Below are 20,126 nucleotides of genomic sequence, written 5' to 3'. Positions count from 1 at the left end.
GGATCAAGGCAACAACAAGTAGGTCAGGTGTCTGAGCTTACCTAACTTGCACCATGTTATTTGGGATATACAGAACTTCAGTGAAGGGGAAGCCTAGACAGAATACTTTATTGGCGTGCTTGCATATTTAATGTTGAACAATTGTTTCAAGAAATACACTTTTAAGTACACAATCTTTGGGCTAATTCATCTCCTCTCACAAGTCTATGATGGTAGCTGAAAACATGATATCTAAGTACTATAGAAATTTAATGCAGGCTTATTAAGGACCCCTATTTCAACATAGCCCAATAGGAGGGTTGCCTGAGAATAAAACATGTCTACATGGTACACTCAGAAAAGTTAAGAAGACTCAGCTATACACATACATTAAAATGGGTACAGATGCTTTCATTCGGGAGTAAATAGGCCTCCTCCTTGGAAAAGGATTAAGTTACAGCAGATTAAGACCAGTTTATTTTTGAATAAGAGTATCCATCCATACTTTAACAAATGTGTGCTGATTCTACACTTTAAGATGAGTCAGCTTAACCTTCCAGTGTCCCTGTATAAACAAGCCCTCAGTAAGTCATGACCAGTGCAAGAGGTAACTCCTTATTTGCTCCAAAAAACAGTTGGGAACAAGTCTGTGGAGATGGTGCAAATGAACTTTCTCTCCTGTGTGGCCTTCTGAATATTATTTTTGTTTTCTTGTTTAGAGGGTTGCTGTAGCCATAGAGTTACAACAAACCCAGCAGAACTGCTACAGGGGAATGAGGCAGAATCAGGATGATTATATTGGGGTTTCCTTCCTGTCTCCATCCTTATACCCTTGTTACTTTTGCAAAGACTGCAGTCCTGCTAATCCAGCTGTCCTGACCCTTGTTGAGTGATTTGCAGCAAGGAGAGCAGTTTTTTTAAATCTTTGTCTTTATTGGCTTCTTATTTGTTTGGGGTTTAGACAGCAGAATTGATGCGCCAATATGCAGAGAAACGTCTTCAGGAAGAGAAGGAAATGAGAGAGTTGGTGGAACAGGTGGTAGAAGGACATAAAAATGTGAAGCAAGCACGAATGAAGCTCCAGAAGTACAAACGGCAAATAGGTATTTGTGTTGCAAAGCCCCAGGAGGATTGAGACAAATTTCCAAAGTCATTTATCTTAATATTAGTGGGCAACTCATTTAAATGTTGTTGAAAAGGAAGAGGGGAAAAATCCAGAATATATGTTCCCATAAACAAATGAACCCAATGTAATAGGTGAATCTTGGAGCCCACTCTAGCAGAAATGATTATCTAAGCTACTGGTCCAGGGATATTATTCCCTGTGCTAAAGAAAGAGCTACCAGACTGCCCTCCTTCCAGAAGCGGTACATGTGATTGCGTGTTCTGATTGCCATATCAGTACATGGTGCTCAGGTTCTTGTGACTCATACTGAATCCCCAGTGTTCTAAAGAGAGCATTTGTTGGGCCATCTGAAAAATTTGAAGGAGACATCTCACCTCATTAGCCTCTTCCTAGCTGAGGAAGAGAGGCAGAAGACAGCCACTGAGATACAAGACAGTTTCTTCTGTCCACCAAAATAAATCACAGGGTGTAAATGCAGAGTGGTGATGGGAGAGGAGAGAGCAGATGTCAGTGGCTCTCTACAATTCTCCAAGAGATGTTACAGTTTATATTTTAGCTTAGAAGACTTAGGCTGGGCGTGAAGCTGGTCTGTTTCTCCATCCACAGATATGTGTAGAACTTAGTCCATTGTAGGTCTACACAAACACTTAGGAATAGACAGTCTCTAGCTTTGTGAATTATAGAGTGCAGAAGATGCACAAACCTGGATAGCGTCACACATCTGTCATTCTGATTTTAATTCTTGCTTTTAGCTTCTAAGCATGATGCTTCCAGCAGGCCCTAAAGCTATGAGGCACCTCACTGCCACTTGCCATACAGATGTGGAACCCTTGTCTATGCCCGTTGAGAGTCAGCTCCCCAACTCCACTGGCCAAGACCAACACAGGCATTCCCCTCTCAACCTACTCAGTCTCTGCAGTCCTTCTGCAGGCTAGTGATAAGCACACTCCATCCGTGAGCCCTCTGAAAGACCCTTGGCACTGTTCTTTTGCACTCTCAATATTCACAGATTGACTGCTCCCATAGGAACTCTGTGCCCCTGTTTACCAGATGCACTTCATGTTCCTACTCTGCTTAACACACAGCACTTAGGAAAGTTTATAGTAATGGTTTGTTAAACAAAATGTAACGATGCAAGGGATAGCAAGTAGAACTATTGGGAATAAATGAGTACATATAAAATAAAAACACATTTTAGACCCTAGACTTACTTAACTAGTTACTGTTGTGTCTTTATAGGGCAAAGCTTACCCAGCATGTAGCAGCCAAGGTTTGCTGTAGTCTTCCCTTAATGTCAGCTTACCTCCTCAGTGGAAAAGATCAATGGATGTCTTCTTGTATCCCCAGTTATCTTTGTTTTTACTCATAAACAAGACTTCCCTCGTGCCTCTTTCTTGTCAGTTTCACATTTAGGATTGGGCTCAGACTACCGATAGGTCTCCATTATAAAGGCAACGGTACACACCTGACCAGCCAGAGAGAAAGAGAACCATCTCTTCCCTCCTAGCTGTCAGCGGTGTGTTTATCGCCTGGTGACCTGCCTTAACTCACTAAACATTATCCATACATATATTTTTCACTTTTGTTAGAGACTTTATATGCCACCCTTTGGTAAACTTAACATGCATACATCCAACCCAAGAAATTCCTGTAAAACACTATGTGCCGCCTCTGCTCTGTCAGTTGGCACCAAGAGGTTACTGGGTCACACTGAGTACATCAGTCTTTATCCTAGATAGGTCAGCCTGGCAGCGAGCCATAATCCATAGGTTTCCAGAGTACATGCAGCTTGGAAAGCCATGAATATTTGATGCTGTACAGGGTCTGTACTTTAAGTAAATGAAACTACGCATATTTCTACTTTTCAGTCTCCTGAGTCTAAACTAGAAAATAATTTGTTATATACTAATTATGTCAACTGTCAGTATCAACTACTTTATATTTCAGTTCAGTGTATGCAACTCTCATAGAATTATAGATGTGAGAGGTGGAAAGTAGTTATTGGTCTCTAATCATCCTTCCCAGAAGAGAAGGATTATTACCTGAAGTATATTCACACCAGTATAAGTGTCATTATTCAAACATGTACAAGAATTCATCTCCAAATGTATCACAGCATTGGATGTGCAGCTAACATGCCTTATTTGTATTCTCTCAGTTCAGGAAGTGTCTGGAGAGAGCCGGGAGCTTCTTCGTCAAGCTCTGGAAGAAGAGGAGGAGAAAATTAAGAAAAGATATGAATTAATTCAACAGATCAGAGCAATAGAATCTCTTCCATTCTTTAGGAACAAGTTTGTTGACTTAACCCAGGTAGGCTAATAAGAAAAAAATAGCCATTTTAGAGACATTTGTACATTTCACACAGACATGAGATTTATACTGTATACAAAAATATTTAATGTTAGATACATGCATTTATTGATGATCCCAAGACATGAGGCTTGGGTATAAAAATTACATCTGAACCTGAATTTCCCCAGAGTTTATAAATGAAATCTTTATAAGAGAAAATGTTATGAGCACAAATGAATATCTAACCCCATTGAAGTTGAAGGGGAGTTTTGCCATTAAGTCCAGCGAAGCCAGATTTCAGCCCATAACATGTTTCTTAAGAGACTGCCAAGTAGAGCCCCTATATTTTATCTTCTTTCACGGTAACAATTTTGTCAATACTTAAGGCTCTCATATCCACCCATGGAGTTTGAATATAGAAGTGTTCATATCACTCCAGTGACTACCCTGACTGAGTAAAGCTATGTCCCCAACATTGTGTCACTGTACTATCACAGTGGCAGTCTGGTCTGGAAATGCAAGCATTACAATTGCGTTGGTGAAATTAGTCCTCCCCGCTCAATCCCACAAGGCTCCCACCCTCCCTTCTGTGACAACATTACTAGTTGGTTCTGCCACCTCTTAAGCTAGCTTTGGGGCTACATAATGTAAAACTTGACAGGTCTTGCCTAGGATCTTGTCTTCCTCCTTTTCCACTTCCCCATATACTTGGAGCAGCATAAAACAAAAAGATAAAGCAAAATAAAAGTTGACTAGCAATTTTAAACTGTCAAAACCACTCTTCATTTTTTCCTTCTTCCATGGGAATTCAGCTAAAAAACAAAAAGAAAAAATCCCTAATGGTTAGTCAGCAGAAACCAGCAGAGAGCTGCTATTTTTTCCATGGAGGGATATGCCTTGGGCAGCAGTCCACATGCTGCCTTAGCAGTATCTCCCGAACCCCTGAGATCTAAAAGCAGAAAACAGACCTGAGTCATTAGTAGCATGGCTACCCCTCATCATTTCCTCAGATCCCCAAACAAAATCACCATCTTCCCACACCATACTTCTCCAAAATCCATGTACGTTCTTCCTCTCCCATCCCATTCCCCCCTGCTTCCCAGAGGAGCTAGTAATTCCCTGTGGGGGACACTGCATTAGGAATGGGGTGAGGAAGGGAGAATTTACAGGGCCGTGTCATTTGGCACCTTAAAGGGAAACACAAAGGCATGAAACTAGTATCAGCCACAAATCAAAGTATAAACCCAACAAAATTAGAACAGATTAAAAAAAGGGGGGGGGAAACCCAATTCATCTGAAAATAATGAAGAAAAAGCATAAAGTCAACTTCCTTCTCCCTTGGAACACAGCCAGCCAAAGATGGTATCCACTTAGAGCTGTGATGTCCAACACACTAGTCACTAGCCATAGGTGGCTATTTGGCCGGTTGAGTGTGGCTAGTTCGCTATAGACCACAGACCCCGCTCTTCACAATGCACATACAAACCTTCATGCAGGATGAAGCAGTGTGAAGCAGACAATGGAACAAGCCAAAAATGTGAACTACAAATAGACGTTACATCCCAGAGGTTATACACCTATGGCATGGGGATGTGGGAAAGAGTCAACAATCCACAAGCTCTCCAGTGCTCACAGGGAGTGCTGAGAATGCACAGAGTGCACTTTGTGGACCCTGAACAGGCTTCCTTGTGTGCTTACATTGCAGCTTGCACTTATGCCTGAACCAGTCTGACCAGCAGTGGTGCAATGGCACAGTTCTTTAATTTAGTCAGGGCTTGGAATTACAGAGCTTTCTCAGTCACACAGACTGCTGTGGAGCAATGCTCAGTCTCTGGTTCATTAAAAGAAAAGGGATGGGAATTCCAGTACTTTCTCTTGTATAGGCATCTTCATTGCATTGCCAATTGCAGTGGGCAATATTTTGCAGTCAGCTCCTCATATACAGCAATCCCATTTGTATCCAAAGCAGAATATAGCTCTAAATATCGTTTCCTGTCTAACTCATTCCTGAGAGGAGATTCAATTAGTAGGTAAACACAACACATTTGAAGTCATACTTGAAAAACTCAAACCAAGCCAAAGGGAAGCCTTTGCTAAGTATAAGTTTGCTACAGGTGAGCTGGCCATTCAAATTACAACCAGATGTAAGAAGAAATGAATGAAAACTCTCAGGTTTGCATTATAATTTCCTAGTAATGCTAAAGCTGTATCTTCAGTTTGAGTTAGTACATTTTACTTGCCTGTCCTGTATTTCTCTTTTTGTGAAGATACACTTTCATACCAGATGAAACAGAATCTGAGTCATTGAAATTCTCGCACACTTTCATAATCTTTAGCGTACCTAGCTATCCACTTGGTGGCACTCCAATTACATGAACAGCAGTGTTATCTACTTCATGGGAAAAGGAACACCTGGATCACCACTGGAAATATTTCTAAAATTCAATCACCACATTGGGCGTCTGAGCAAAACCTCTTTCAAAAAATAACATTGTTTGGTCTCCCTACCAAGTTCACACACTGCCAACAGAATCGCCATCCTGTTCTCATACATTTTCATTGTCACTTCGGCCGTGTCCAGACTCAGGGGTTTTTTTGGGAAAAGTAGCCTTTTCCCGAAAAAACTTCCCCTGCGTCCAGACTCAAGCCGCGTTCTTTCGAAATTATTTCGAAAGAACGCGGCTTTTCTTTCGATGGCGGTAAACCTCAATTTACGAGGAAGAACGCCTTCTTTCGAAAGTTCCTCTTTCGAAAGAAGGCGTTCTTCAATGTAAAGAGGCCGTCTTCGAAAGAGAGCATCCAGACTCGCTGGGTGCTGTCTTTCGAAAAAGCGGATTTCTCTTTCGAAAGATCCGCCTGCAGTCTAGACATAGCCTTCATGTCTTACAGCTCTGCACTGACTGCATCAAAGAGTGGTTGAGGGAACACTACAAGGATGTGTATTGTGAGATGTGAAAACTAAATCTATCAAGATAGACTAAAATAATAATTTGATGTGAAACTGATGCAGTTTTCAAAACGTGTTGGAGACCCAGCAATGTCCCTTGAGAGATTTCTTAGAAGCTCACTGTGGTGATATAATGTTGATGTTTGCCTTTCAGAAGTCTTTGGTTTACCTTTTAGAAGGGATTATCCCATGAATATGTGAGGGAGGTATAATTTCTGCACAGCTAATAATTTTGCAGCTCATATGTGGCTTTGGTAGTGGGCTAGAAATTTCAAGCCGATAAATTTCTGTTTAGAAGTATCCTAACTTTCTGAAGTGCTTACCATCTGCAGCTTTCATTCACTTCAGTGAAGGTTGTGGTTTCTCAGCATTCTCTGATGCTCTGGCTGCTTCTCTTTGGGCTTAATTCAGTGCCTAACTTCAGACACTCAGATTTAAAAATGATGGCCTTGGAATTAAATGTGTTCTCCCAGGTGCAGAGCATTGTTAACTCCTATTAACCTCAACAGGAAATGTAGGTGCTCTATATTTCAGAGGATTAGGCTCATAAACTGTTGCTACATTACTCTTCCAAACAAGTGGCACACTAGACATTAGCAAACAAATGTTCTCAGTATTTATTTATGAGTGAATATTCTCTTCAGATTTTACAGACTTCACAGTTTTCTAGATTTTAAATGATGCTGTTAACTTTTAAACTTCTCATTAAAATTGAATTTTTTTATGTGGAATCATTTCTGGCCAGATTAAACTGGCTTTTATATTTGTGGTTAGTTCAGTTTGTTTCTTAGATGAGACTTCTTCTGTGAAAAGTTGTAATGCCACATCTTAGCTTTATGTGCTATGATACATCTCTGAAAATGATTTCTTAGCCACAGAAAGTAGCTTTGTAAATAAGTTGTGTTTGCTTAATTGAAGTCAAAACCCCTCAATGTGAGCTGAAATATGATCAAAATATTCTCTTTCCACTCACTGGTTTGTATTTCTGTAGACTGCTGGCTATGGCTTCAGTGGTGAAATGTCAATAGTAGAACTACGTGAACGCCTAGCTTTACTGAAAGAAGCACAGAAGAAGGCAGAGGAAGAGAAGAGAGACCAGATAATACATGAAAAACAAACCAAAGAACAACTTCTTCTAGACAAACTGGAGCAGATTTCCATCTTCAGAGCAGCACTCGGAAGAGCAGCTGCATTAAAGTCAGTTTAAAATAGCATAGAGATGTTTAGAACATTCATGGCTAATATCGTGTTTGCTGGAATGAAAGATTTGGGATGAAATCCTGACTCGATTTAATAGGAATTCTGTCATTGACCACAGTGTGGGCAGGATTTCAGTGTTGCTGTTCAAATTAATTTACATCACACATATTAAACTGGCTTTTATATTTGTGGTTAGTTCAGTTTGTTTCTTAGATGAGACTTCTTCTGATGGTTTTTTTGGGGGGGGAATAGTTTTGGTTAAACCATCTGGCAACCCTACACTAACCTCACAATATCCTTCTTTAAATCTCATTCACTATGTGGAGAAGCTAGACTGTGTATCTTAGTTAAAGACATTTTTGGGAACTATATCTTTTAATAATTCACCTCAATTACTTTTAGCATGGAGATAGATCATGGAGAAATATCTTAAAGTTTATCTAAATTTATTTATTATTATTCACCATTGTATAGTGCCCACAGCTCTTGGAGGTGAGGTGCCTTCAGACATACAGAAGGCAGGTCTCTGCCCCAGAGAGCTTAAAAAGGAAAGCTATTCAGGACGTGAAACGTGTGTGCACAGACATACACACAGGCGTCTTATTCCTTCTTTTATCATATCCTGACTTCACGGTTAGTTATTATTGTATTGCTGATTAACTTTAATATTTTCCTTTTGGGTTTTGTTTTTTATTTTATTCCTTGCTATATTGAATTTGGGTACTAGCTTGTCATGTATCACTGCCTCAGAGTCTTAAGATATAAGAACATAAGTATGGCCATATTGGGTCAGATCAAAGGTCCATCTATCCCAGTGCCCTGTTTTCCAATAATGGCAAATGCCTGGTACTTCAGAACAAATGAACACACCAGGTAATTATCACGTGATCCATCTCATCACCTATTCTCAGCTTCTGGCAAACAAAGAAGACTAGAGCCACCATTCCTGTCTATCCTGGGACTTAGATGTTAAATGACCTATCTGCCTAGAACTTATCTTGTTCTTTTTTAACCCTATTATAGTCTTGGCCTTCACAAAATCCTCTAGCAAGGAGTTCCACAGGTTGACTATGTATTATGTGAAGAAATACTTCCTTTTGTTTATTTTAAACCTGCTTCTGATTAATTTAATTTGGTGACCTCCCCCCTCCCCCCAGCTCTTGTGTTATGAGGAGTAAATAACACTTTCTTATTTACTTTCTCCACATGAATCATGATTTTGTAGACCTCTGTCATATCCCTCGAGTCATCTCTTTTTCAAGCTGAAAAGTCCCAGTATTATTAATCTCTGTTTATATGGATCTTTTTCATACCCCTAATCATTTTTAGTACCTTTTCCAATTCCAGTATATATTTTCTGAGATGAGGTGACCAGATTTGCATGCAGTATTCAGGATGTTAGCATATCATGGATTTATATAGAGGCAATATGATAATTTCTGTTTCATTATCTATTCCTTTCCTAATAGTTCCCAACAGTCTGTTAGCTTTTTTTGACTGCTGCTGCACATTGTATGGATGTTTTCATAAAACTATCCACAATGATGTCAAGATCTCTTTCTTGAACAGTAACAGCTAATTTATATCCCATTATTGTATATGTAGTTATATTTAATCAGGGCCAAAGTAGCTGCTTCTGGGAAATGCTCCTATCATTGAAGTACAGAAGGCTGCTACGTGAAGTTCAATTCATTTTATTGATTTAGCTTCCAATTCTCATCCTCAGTTCCAAAGAGCAGCCCTGAAATCGTTATTCAACTAGTTCTCTGTAGTTGGAGTTCTAATTGGGATTGTTACTGCAAGTTACTCTCCAAAGAGTGGGACTCCATGTTATCAATGCTCAAAAGAGAAAGGCTTTTATTTAGTAACTGTAGTTCAAGTCAATTGACAGCATAAGTCTGCACTGCTCAATTACCTGGTATCTTTAGAATAGATTCTGATTAAGAGTAATGGAACTGAAATACAGTTGAGGCCACTGCTCCTTATAAATTCCTGGCTCTGAATTTTCATTGCTCTGAGGGAGCATACAAGGAACCTGCAGTGTAACTGGTTTTCAGAGCTCATGTACTACCAAGAACGTTTTTCCATCCTGTTTACCCAATAAAGGATATTCTGTGCTAGATACGTAGACTCTGCATTTTGGTTGATGCAGAACTCCTTTAAAATGGAATCTTTCCATTATTTTAGGTTCAAAATGGCCTTACCCATGGTATTAAAACTAAGTTTAATTAATTTTTGCAGCTGCTGTGTTTGGAAAGTTCTTTAGAACAGATTATCATGTGAAAGATGACAGAACTCAAATGAAACAGCACTTGTTTGCAGACAGTGGTTTTATTCAGGTTCACCAAACTAAGTGATTGGGCAACAAAATGGCAAATGAAATTTAATGTTAATAAAATGTAAAGTAATGCACACTGGAAAAAATAATCCCAACTATACATATAATATGATGGGGATTAATTTAGCTACAACTACTCAAAAGAGATCTTGGAGTCATTGTGGATACTTCCCTGAAAACATCCACTTAGTGTGCAGTGGCAGTCAAAAAAGCAAATAGAATGTTAGGAATAATTAAAGGGATAGAGAATAAGAAGAAAATATCTTAATGCCTCTATATAAAACCATGGTATGCCTATATCTTGAATACTGCATACAGATGTGGTTGCCTCATCTCAAAAAAGATATATTGGCATTGGAAAAAGTTCAGAAAAGGGCAAGAAACATGATTAGGGGTTTGGAACGGGTCGCATATGAAGAGAGATTAAAAAGAGTTGGACTTTTCATCTTAGAAAAGAGATGTCTAAGAGGGGATATGATAGAGGTCTATAAAGACATGACTTGTGTGGAAAAAGTGAATAAGGAAAAGTTATTTACTTATTCCCACAATATAAGACTAGGGCTCACCAAATGAAATTAATAGGCAGCAGATTCAAAATAAACAAAATGAAGTTTTTCATCACGCAGTGCACAGTCAACCTGTGGAACTCCTTGCCAGAGGATGTAGTGAAGACTAGGACTTTAACAGGGTTTAAAAAAGAGCTAGATAGATTCATGGAAGTTAGGTTCATCAATGGCTATTAGCCAGATGGGTAGGAATGGTATCCCTAGCCTTTGTTTGTAAATGGGTGATAGGAGAGGGATCACATGAGGATTACCTATTGTGTTCCTTCCCCCTGGGGCATCTGGTATTGGCCACTGTCAGCAGACAGGATATTGGGCTAGATAGACCTTTGGTCTGACCCAGCATGGCTGTTCTTATGATGAAAGTATTAAAACATACTTTAATTTGGAGTAGGCCTTATCTTACACTCAAAGGCCACGTCTTCACTTTCTATGCTAAAGATCAATCTTCTGATATTCAGGTTAGTGGGTCTAGTTAAAATCCACTAAATCAAATGACAAGGCTGGCTCCAGTCAGCAGTAGTAGCACCAGTACTATTCGCAGTCACAAGGAGTAAGGTAAGCCGACGTGAGCATTTGCTCCCGTTGGTCTCCCTCTGTGAAGATGGCGCCAAGCTCAGCTTCAGGTAAGCTGACTCCAGCTACATATTTTCTGTAGCTAGAGTTGCATACCTTAACTCAACTTCCAGATCTAGTGTAGACCTGGCTAAAGATATTTAAAATTTAAATAGTTATGTAGGAAAGTAGATATGACATGACTTTCTCCAGTCACAGCTCCCTGGCAATTTACATCTACAACCCACAAAGATCTGTAAAGTGTACAAAGAGCACTGTTCTCCAGGCATTATCAGCTACTGTGCAAGAATGTAATGGCATTTCTATTGCTACAGTAAGACTGCAAACCTATTTGCAAATTATGGGAAATTTTCTGCAGCTTGCGTTTCATCTCAACAAACTACTGACTTGGTACGTTAATCCTGTAGAGAGCCTAAATCCTGCATTATCTCAAGTCAGTGTGATTTATTGTGCAAGTTGTATGGATCCCACTCAAGGGGATTGCTCTTACAGAAGTAATTAATTATGGGGATTGAAAAATAATTAATGGGATATTGCTGTGTACAACATGTCCTTAGCACATTTAAACTCGAGTCACATTATAGTAAAAGCTAATATTAATCAGCTAAGATGTTATCACTAAGTTTTGCTTTAAAACATGCTCTTCATTTGTGTCACTCAGTTTAACTGGGTCCTGAACACACAGGTTACATTTAATATTATTTTTAAATAGATAGACACCACTACAAAATGGCATATCAAGCAAGCATATAATTGATTATATCAAAAGTGAAGCCTAAGAAATTATTTTTCATACTGGAAACTGTGTCATCCATTGTAAAGGCAAGTATGTGGATGCTTACAAAACACTTCAGAAAGTGTCTAAGTGCATATTCCATGTTCCTTTCACCAGTGGTATTGTTGGCAGAGATTGGCAGCAATGACATGAGAGGTGTCAATAACATTCCAATTATTGGCATACAAATGAGCATACCAACAAGCAATATCCTTCACAGTGGTTGACTATCTTCGACAATATCAAACAAACAGGCTGCCATGCTGGCAAGCCCAGAGGAGGCAAAACACAAGTGCAAGGTTGCACAGCTGAGGCCTGATTCTCATTTATTCCATTCCTGCATTTAGGGCAAAGAGGTGTGGTAAGGCAAAAATGGCTTTATGCTCCCCATACCTTTGGGTTGTGTATGAACCGACCCAATCCCAGGTGTAAATTAGAGCAGCCTTATGGCTCTGCTTCCCAAGGGTCTCTGTATGAAGTGGTAAGCAGACCCATTGTAGTCTAGTACACTTTCTGTATGTTCAGGGATTTGGGAGGAGGCTTGGGGTAGCACATTTATGTCAGCTCAGTGTAATTGAGGAGCCCTCTGTTCAGGGACATTCTCAGATGATTTATGGTAACTCTGAAGCAAGCCTCTGACCTAGATATGTTAATCTGAGCCAATTTCACAAGCTACTTATTTAGGTAGAATAAGTAAACAGTCATTAGGATTTCAAAAATCAAATCTAGACAGCTGCTTATAACATTCTTATTAATGTACAATCACCTGGAATTCCCTTTCAATTCATAGCTATGTTTGTGGAAACAGGAGTTTCTGCTTTTTTTTTTTTTTTACATGCAGTAGAATTCTGTCTAATACGTCCAAAAATAATCTAAATGTCATAAGATTTCCCCGAAGTGAAAAAAAAAAGATTAAGGCTCATTAAAATGTTAGACAAGATATGACAAGGCTAGGCTAGAGTATCCTCTAAGGTCACTAAGATATTGCAATGTAAAATGATTTTACAGTCATCAATGATCTTGTTATTCCACCAGGAAATTTTCTTTACAGAAATGTCTTGATTTATGTTATGGGTTTCTGCTAAACTGCCGGCTTTGTCTTTACCAGACAATGTGCCAAGACTCATTTTAAAAAACCTAAACAATTGGCTATAGAAAGGGCAAAGTTTGGTTCTTCAAAATATTTTCTGGGTGAGTGTTCTTGGTATATAAATATGTGTTTTTCAATATGTATTTGTAGTAAGTAGTATCTAGCTGCTGAATTCCTACTGTTCATAGTTAAGTTTTCACTAAACCCATGAACAGCAGGAGGATAATCAACAATGAAATTTGATTATACAGTTTCACAGTGTTTTTATGCTGATGGGCAAACTGCTGTTATGAATGGCAGTAACTTTCCCAGATAAGTTAGGTATGTATTACTTTAATTATTTTAGTAGGATGCCAGAATTTGTTCATTTAAGTGTCTTGCATCATCACATGGTGTCAGTCAACACGACAGTCTTGTGTGCTTACATTCAGAGTGGATATCCCTTGCTACACATTAAAATGACTGCTGCTAACAATTTATACATTCATTTTCCCTGCTGAAATAAGTAAGTAGAAAAACATGACAAAAGACATAAAAAGGTTCTGAATACAGTCTCAAATTGCACAGGGTCACTGAGACTAATTATTAACAAATCCAAAGAGATACTCCATTCTTTTTGTAAAATAGAACAAGCTCAACCATGAACGTTTCCTTGAATTTTTTAAATAAATTGCTCTTGATTGTTTAATAACACACATAAATACCACATTTTCCAATGATGGAATCTACCTTCATCCTTGAGTGTATAAATTGGCAAGTTTTAGACAACAAAATAACAAAGTACAGACCAGAACATTCTAAGTCACCAAAAGCCCCTCTAGAACAACAGGTGTGAAATCTGCAAACATACCTCCAATGCATCATCCAGGGCATCAGATACCCCAACAACAACTGTGTAGGTGAAACAATACTATCACTATGCTTTCAAATGAACTCACATAGAAAAACAATAAAAGATAAAAACACCATATCACTGGATGAATACTTCATAAAGCGACCACTTTATATCTGACCTCTCAGTCCTCAGCCTCAAAGGAAATCTGTGCAATGCCTTCAAAAGACAGGCCTAGGTACCTAAACTCATAACTCTGCTAGGGTATGTCTACACTACCACCCTAGTTCGAACTAAGGTGGTAATGTAGGCAACAGAAGTTGCAAATGAAGCCCGGGATTTGAATTTCCCGGGCTTCATTTGCATCTTGCCAGGCGCCGCCATTTTTAAATGTCCACTAGTGCGGACTCCGTGCCATGCGGCTACACATGGCACGGACTAGGTAGTTCAGACTAGGCTTCCTAGGAGGAGTAACAATAGTTCGGAATAGTCCGTGCCACGTGTAGCCGCGCGGCACGGAGTCCGAACTAGCGGACATTTAAAAATGGCAGCACCCGGCAAGATGCAAATGAAGCCCAGGAAATTCAAATCCCAGGCTTCATTTGCAACTCCGGTTGCCTACATTACCACCATAGTTCGAACTAGGGTGGTAGTGTAGACATACCCCTAGACACTAAAAACCATGGACTCAACAGAGATGCTGATTTTATGATCAATTACAACAATTTGTAACACATCCGAAAACCTGCAAACCCTTAATTGCTCCCTTCCTACCTAACACTAGTTATCTTCCCCAGACTTGTAGAAAAGCTCTGTGAAGTTAGAAAGCTTGTACCTTCCACCAATAGAAGTTGGTTCAATAAAAGATGTTGTTCACCTATCTTGTCTTTGTCCTTACAGATGAGTTGGTACGTGGGTAGTTTGGCTGTCTGCAAGCATGGGGGGTTCTTAAATCTTTTCTGCCTGTATTTTGTACACAGTCCCCAAAACAGTTAGAAAGCTTTTAAAAAGTCTATAATAAGGAAATATTTTAGAGAGTCTAGCAGATCGAATACACAACATGTTATTTGTAAAAGGGCAGAATTTTCCTTTTTGATACCAAAAAAGGGAGAGGAACCCCATATCTCTTGTGGAATAGAGGTTTGATGTTTTATTTTAGAAACCAGTACAGAAAGCAAAGCACCTTCCTTCAAGCCTTCAGTTCTATGGGCTGTGACTGTAACAAGGATTTATATCTACTATATATTTGAGAGAATTTGAGTGGCTATCTGTCTGTCTATCCATGAGTCAGTTTGTTCAAGAACTCCTCCAGCCCCCTGTCCTGAGTCCCTCTTTGCTCCCAACCCTGATTCCTGTACCCCCCACATCCTCAGCCCCCTGCCCTGACTCCAGCTCCCCCCCACACACACCCTCATTCCTCTGTCCTGAAGGGCTTGAGCAACGCCGGTAAATCTTCTAGTCATAAAATAAACCAAGAACAGTACATACATTTGAAGTTCCCCTTCAAGGAATGAATGAGCAGTTTTTGCTCCCTCATATAGCAGAAGCCCTAACAACAAAATGGCTTCTATAGCTCTGTCTACATTGCAGTTGGGGTATGCCTTACATCTTGGGTGGACAGACAACCACTAGCTCAGCTTGACTTAACATGCTAACAACAATAGCAATGTGGACAGTGTGGAATGGGTGGTATCAAAAGCTAGATGCCAGATTACCAGCTCACCTGAGTCCTGTTGCCTGAACTTGGGTAGACAATTTGTGCCATTGCCTTGCTGTAACACCTACACTGATATTTGTGGTACACTGATATTAGCTTGCACGGAGCTAGCACATCTGTCTGCCCGTGACAAAATAGTCCTTTGCTGGCTGCAGTGTAGACATAACCTAAATATACTGCAGTTAAATTGGGTGCACTTATCCTACTTTCTCATTTTGAGCTCCTGTAAGGATTCCACTGGGTCTACACTTTCCCATGCCAAACCAATGTCACCTCATTTGATTAGGAAATCTATTGCCTGGGAGAACCAAGACCATGACTTGAAAACTCGTTTTGTGAATTTTTTCCAAACCTCCCAGAAATAGTCTACCTTAGCATGAGGTGTGACATAAAATTTCTAGGACTGGCTTCTTTTGGGCATGATCAGGATAGTAGTGAGGAATTGAATAGGGGCTTGTAATGAACAACTACTTTCAACCTAAACTATGAAATAGCTACCAGAATGCTGTTAACTTTAGATTTCTGCAGCTTCTTCTGTAGCTGTGTTTACAAGTGTATTGATTTCCATACAATGAAAGGTTTGTTGCTCAATCCCACTGACTGTTTGATCATCAAGTATTTGCATAAAACTAATTAATGTATTTTCATCACTTTTGGGGGGAGAATGTAAGTTAAATGACAGAGCATCAGTTTTGGTGGCATAGAATAATATCAGACATTTAGCCCATAGTAACAGGAATGTCTCAGCCCTTTAAATGCTGGTAGAAGCATTAGTCTATTCTGTTCTGTTCTAATCTATTCAGATTTTTATATCAGGCTTATCACCATTGGTGCATTAAGCAACATGGCCTTCCAGCTGCTATGTGTTATTTGTTCTTTCATCCTTTGCATGTGCAGTGGAGTGTCTTGTTTTGGTAGAGTTTCTTTATTGTTTTATTGTGAGTTTATTAATAAATATACATGTTGCTCTGTGTTTTGACCTTGCAGACAAGAAGAGAAGAAAATAAAGCCCCAGTTAACTGAAGGACTTGTGAAAAATGAACGTGTTTTAGATCTTCAGAAAAAGATTACAGAGAAAACTATGGAGCGTAAAAAACAAGCTGAAATCTTAAAGATTACACCCCAGAAAGATGGTGCGGGACCAGGAAGATCTTGGGAATCATATGAAGTAAGAAAATCAGCGTTGCAATAAATAGTTATGATGGGATCTATTTTTAAGTTTCAGTTAGCAAAATGTAAGTGTGACAGACATAGCAATTTCTTGCAGTATTCTTGAGATACCTTATTGAATTTGGGATCCATTATATTAAATTAATGGTTTACTTCTTAATGTGGAATAGAATGGTGTGTAACCTCTCAAGAGGGGAGATGTGACAGATGTGAGACTTGAGAATACAAAGGACTATTGTGAACATTGTGCCAGATAAAAATGGCCCTGAAGAACTTACAGTGTTAAGTGGTTTTCCTGGGAAATACCTAGTGGGAGGTGAATGTAAATTCCCCACCTTCAAATATGTACAAACCTAGAGATTTGAAGCTGCATCTTGAGGAGGAGGCATTGTCTTCCGATCATCTATTACATGAGACCCAGATCAAAGGTCCACTCTACATAGTATGAAGAAAAAACTGAACTATTCATGGTTATTCTGATTCTGACACTGAAAATGCACTGACACTGACAATGATTATGAACTTGTAACCATGGAGAAAAACCAGCCATGGATTTTGAAGGACTGACACCCACCTGATATCTAGGTTGGAGTTACGGTAACCTCTGATAAATGTTTATCACGTACATAGATTATTTCATTGCTTTTAATATGTTTTCTTTATAATGCTTTAACCTTAAAAATAAATGTGCTTCATTATAAAGAGCTATGTGCTAATTTATAACTGCTGTCCATTACCATGTTCATAGTCTCTGGAGAGAAACCAAAGAATAGATACTAGCCTGTTTAGGCAATCTGGCTTGTGAGGAATATCACCTGGGCTACGTCTACACTGTGCATTATTGCGCAAGAAGATTTGCAAATGAATATCGCCACTCCTCATTTGCATACCTAATAAGCCACCATTATTGCGGAAGGGGCTTTTGAGCAAGAAGGAGCTGTCCACACTGTTTCTTCTTGCGCAAAAAACCCCTCTTGTGAAGGAGCTGTTCTGCCGCTTATTTTTGGAAGAATGGCTCCTGCACAAGAGGGATTTTTTTGCGCAAGAAGGAGCAGTGTAGGCAGATCACTTTTTTCAATTTAAGTGCAATATGAGATCTACCTCAAACCCAAATACTCTTGTCCCACTTCCTTCCCACCCCTTCTTTGAGGCCCCGCTCCACTCCTTCTCTGAGGTCTCAACCTGCTCACTCCATCCCCCTTTTTCCCTTATCACTCACTTTCACCAGGCTGTGGTAGGGGTTTGGGATGCAGGCTCTGGTCTTGAGCCAACAGGTTCAGACTGTGGGAAGGGCTACGGGCTTAGCCCAGGGTGGGTTGGAGTCCAGGAGGGATTTCAGAGTGCAAGTTCTAGGAAGGAGTTTGGGGGCAGAGGGCCTCACATCTGGGGCAGGAGGTTGGGTGCAGAAGAAGGCTCAGGACTGGGACAGAGGTTCAGGAAGCAGGCTCTGGCTGGGCACTGAAATGTCTTCCGGGTGGTGGAGCAGCGGGGTTAAGGCAGGCTTACTCCTGCCCTGGCCGTGCACCACTGCTGAAAGCAGCTAGCATGTACAGCAACAGCTCCATGGTGCCATGTGCTGCCCCTCATCTATAGGCACTGAGCCTACAGCTTCTACAGCCTCAGATAGAGGCAGCAAGGGGAGGAGCCCGGGCTCAGTGCTGCACTACCCCTTTGAAATACAACCACGGCATTTTTAAAGGGGCAGTGCTACTCAGAGCCCAGGATCAGCTGTGCAGCGCTGCCCCTTTGAAACGCCACTGCAGCATTTCAAAGAGTCAACGCTGCCCTATCAACTAATCGAATAGTCAATGCAAAAATGCTTCAACTACAGGCAGTCCCCGGGTTACATGGATCCGACTTACATCGGATCCCTACTTACAAACGGGGTGAGGCAACCCCGCATTAGCTGCTTCCCCCCAGCAGACCAGGGAGATGCGAAGCTAGGCTCCCCCCCCCCCCCAGCAGACCAGGGAGACGTGGAGCGGCTTTTCTCAGCAGACACCTCAGCTTGAGAATAAAGGACTGAGGGAAGTGAGGTGTGGGAGAATAAAACTGAGCTCTGGAGAAATGTTTGGCTAGAATTTCCCCTACAATATGTACCAGTTCCGACTTACATACAAATTCAACTTAAGAACAAACCTACAGTCCCTATCTTGTACATAACCCGGGGACTGCCTGTACTCGATTAGTCAATTACATGATCCTTAACATCCTTAGTCAAGAGATAAGAGTGAAGTACAGTGTGAATGTCTGAAAATGACAGATACACACACAGTGTATGCAAGAGACAGATTTGTATTGCCAAGCTCCCTCCATCTAGGGTTGTCAGGTGTCCAGTTTTGAACTGGACAGTCCAGTATTTGAAGGTTCTGTCCAGGAAACAAATTGAGAAAATACCAGACATATAAAATATCCGGTATTTTCTAATTAGGTATGTTTTTTAGGTATGTTTTATTATTATTATGAGTACCATCACGTCGTTGTGAACTGCCTGGCTGGTAGACATGCTCACGCTGAGTGTGTCTACCAGCCAGGCAGTAAGCAACTACGCGAGCGGGGTGTGGGGTCAGGGCCGGGGTGGGGTGGAATCCCCAGGGATGGACTCACTTGTGCTTCGCCAGGACTGTGCGCGGGATCTGTATGCACCCGGGTCAGTCCCGCTCCCCGCCAGCCAGTTCTTTCCCCCCGCCCCCCACCTGGCCAGCCCGGCTCCCTCCTTCTCCCTCCCGGCCAGCCCTGCTTCTCACCGGTCGTTCCCCCCACATCTTCCCCAGCCAGCCCTGCTGCCCCCCAACACACACTCCCGATCTCCCCTGGCCAGCCCCACTGCCCCTGACTCTCTCCTCCCCCCCGCCTGGCCAGCCCTGCTTCCCACTGGATGGCTGCCCCCCTGCCCTCCTCCCGGAAAGACCCGCTCCATTCCCAGCTGGTTCCCCCTCCCCATCTGAGATCAAGTGTGTCTGGTATTTTTTTTTAAGCCATCTGGTAACCCTACCTCCATCCCCTTTTCTCTGTGTGGAGAAAGGGTAGAGAGTAGGGGAAAGAGGGACACCCTGACATCCGTGCCCTGCCCCCCTTCTCTCCTCACACCCTGCACAGGAAGCAGGAGGCTCCCAAGGAGGCTGCTCCAAGGTGGAGAGCAAGAACAGCATGACAGTGGGAGGAAGGCAACTGAAGTGCCAGAGCTTGATAGCTTCCTGGCCAAACCAGTCAAGATCACCAGTCAGAGACTCTAAGATCTATCAGTAGATCCCAATCTACTGGTTTGTGACCACTGGCCTAGATGAAAACATAGATTTCAGATATAAATAGTACATTAATGTAATCCTTTCACGAGGTTGCTTATTGCAGCTTCAAAATCTCCATTTAAAGCACAAATCCATTAAACATATGAATGTGTGTTTAATTTTAAGCATATTCTTAAGTCCAACTTTGCTCAGCAAAGAACAATATTTGGGGCTTTATTTGGAAGATTATTTAAGTGTGTCCTAAATAGAGGTGGTTTCCCAAATTGAGGCCTT

The 20,126-nt window shown here is 40.9% G+C and overlaps 1 protein-coding gene across 4 annotated transcripts in view; it reads left to right on the top strand.

Moving 5' to 3' along the window:
* The window catches only part of CFAP99 (cilia and flagella associated protein 99), a 71,545-nt gene that overhangs the window by 48,538 nt on the left and 2,881 nt on the right, over positions 1 to 20,126 (top strand). For all 4 annotated transcript variants that reach the window (XM_075930875.1, XM_075930878.1, XM_075930877.1 and 1 more), the window contains 4 exons: positions 941 to 1,082; positions 3,264 to 3,415; positions 7,336 to 7,541; positions 16,423 to 16,603. In XM_075930875.1, the coding sequence (XP_075786990.1) occupies positions 941 to 1,082; positions 3,264 to 3,415; positions 7,336 to 7,541; positions 16,423 to 16,603 (681 nt within the window). The remainder of the gene's footprint in view (positions 1 to 940; positions 1,083 to 3,263; positions 3,416 to 7,335; positions 7,542 to 16,422; positions 16,604 to 20,126) is intronic.

Source organism: Pelodiscus sinensis, chromosome 5 (genome assembly GCF_049634645.1).
Source record: "Pelodiscus sinensis isolate JC-2024 chromosome 5, ASM4963464v1, whole genome shotgun sequence".
Taxonomy (NCBI): Eukaryota; Metazoa; Chordata; order Testudines; family Trionychidae; genus Pelodiscus; species Pelodiscus sinensis.
The sequence above is the reverse complement of the archived record's forward strand: the minus strand, read 5'-3'. Positions and strand labels throughout refer to the sequence as shown.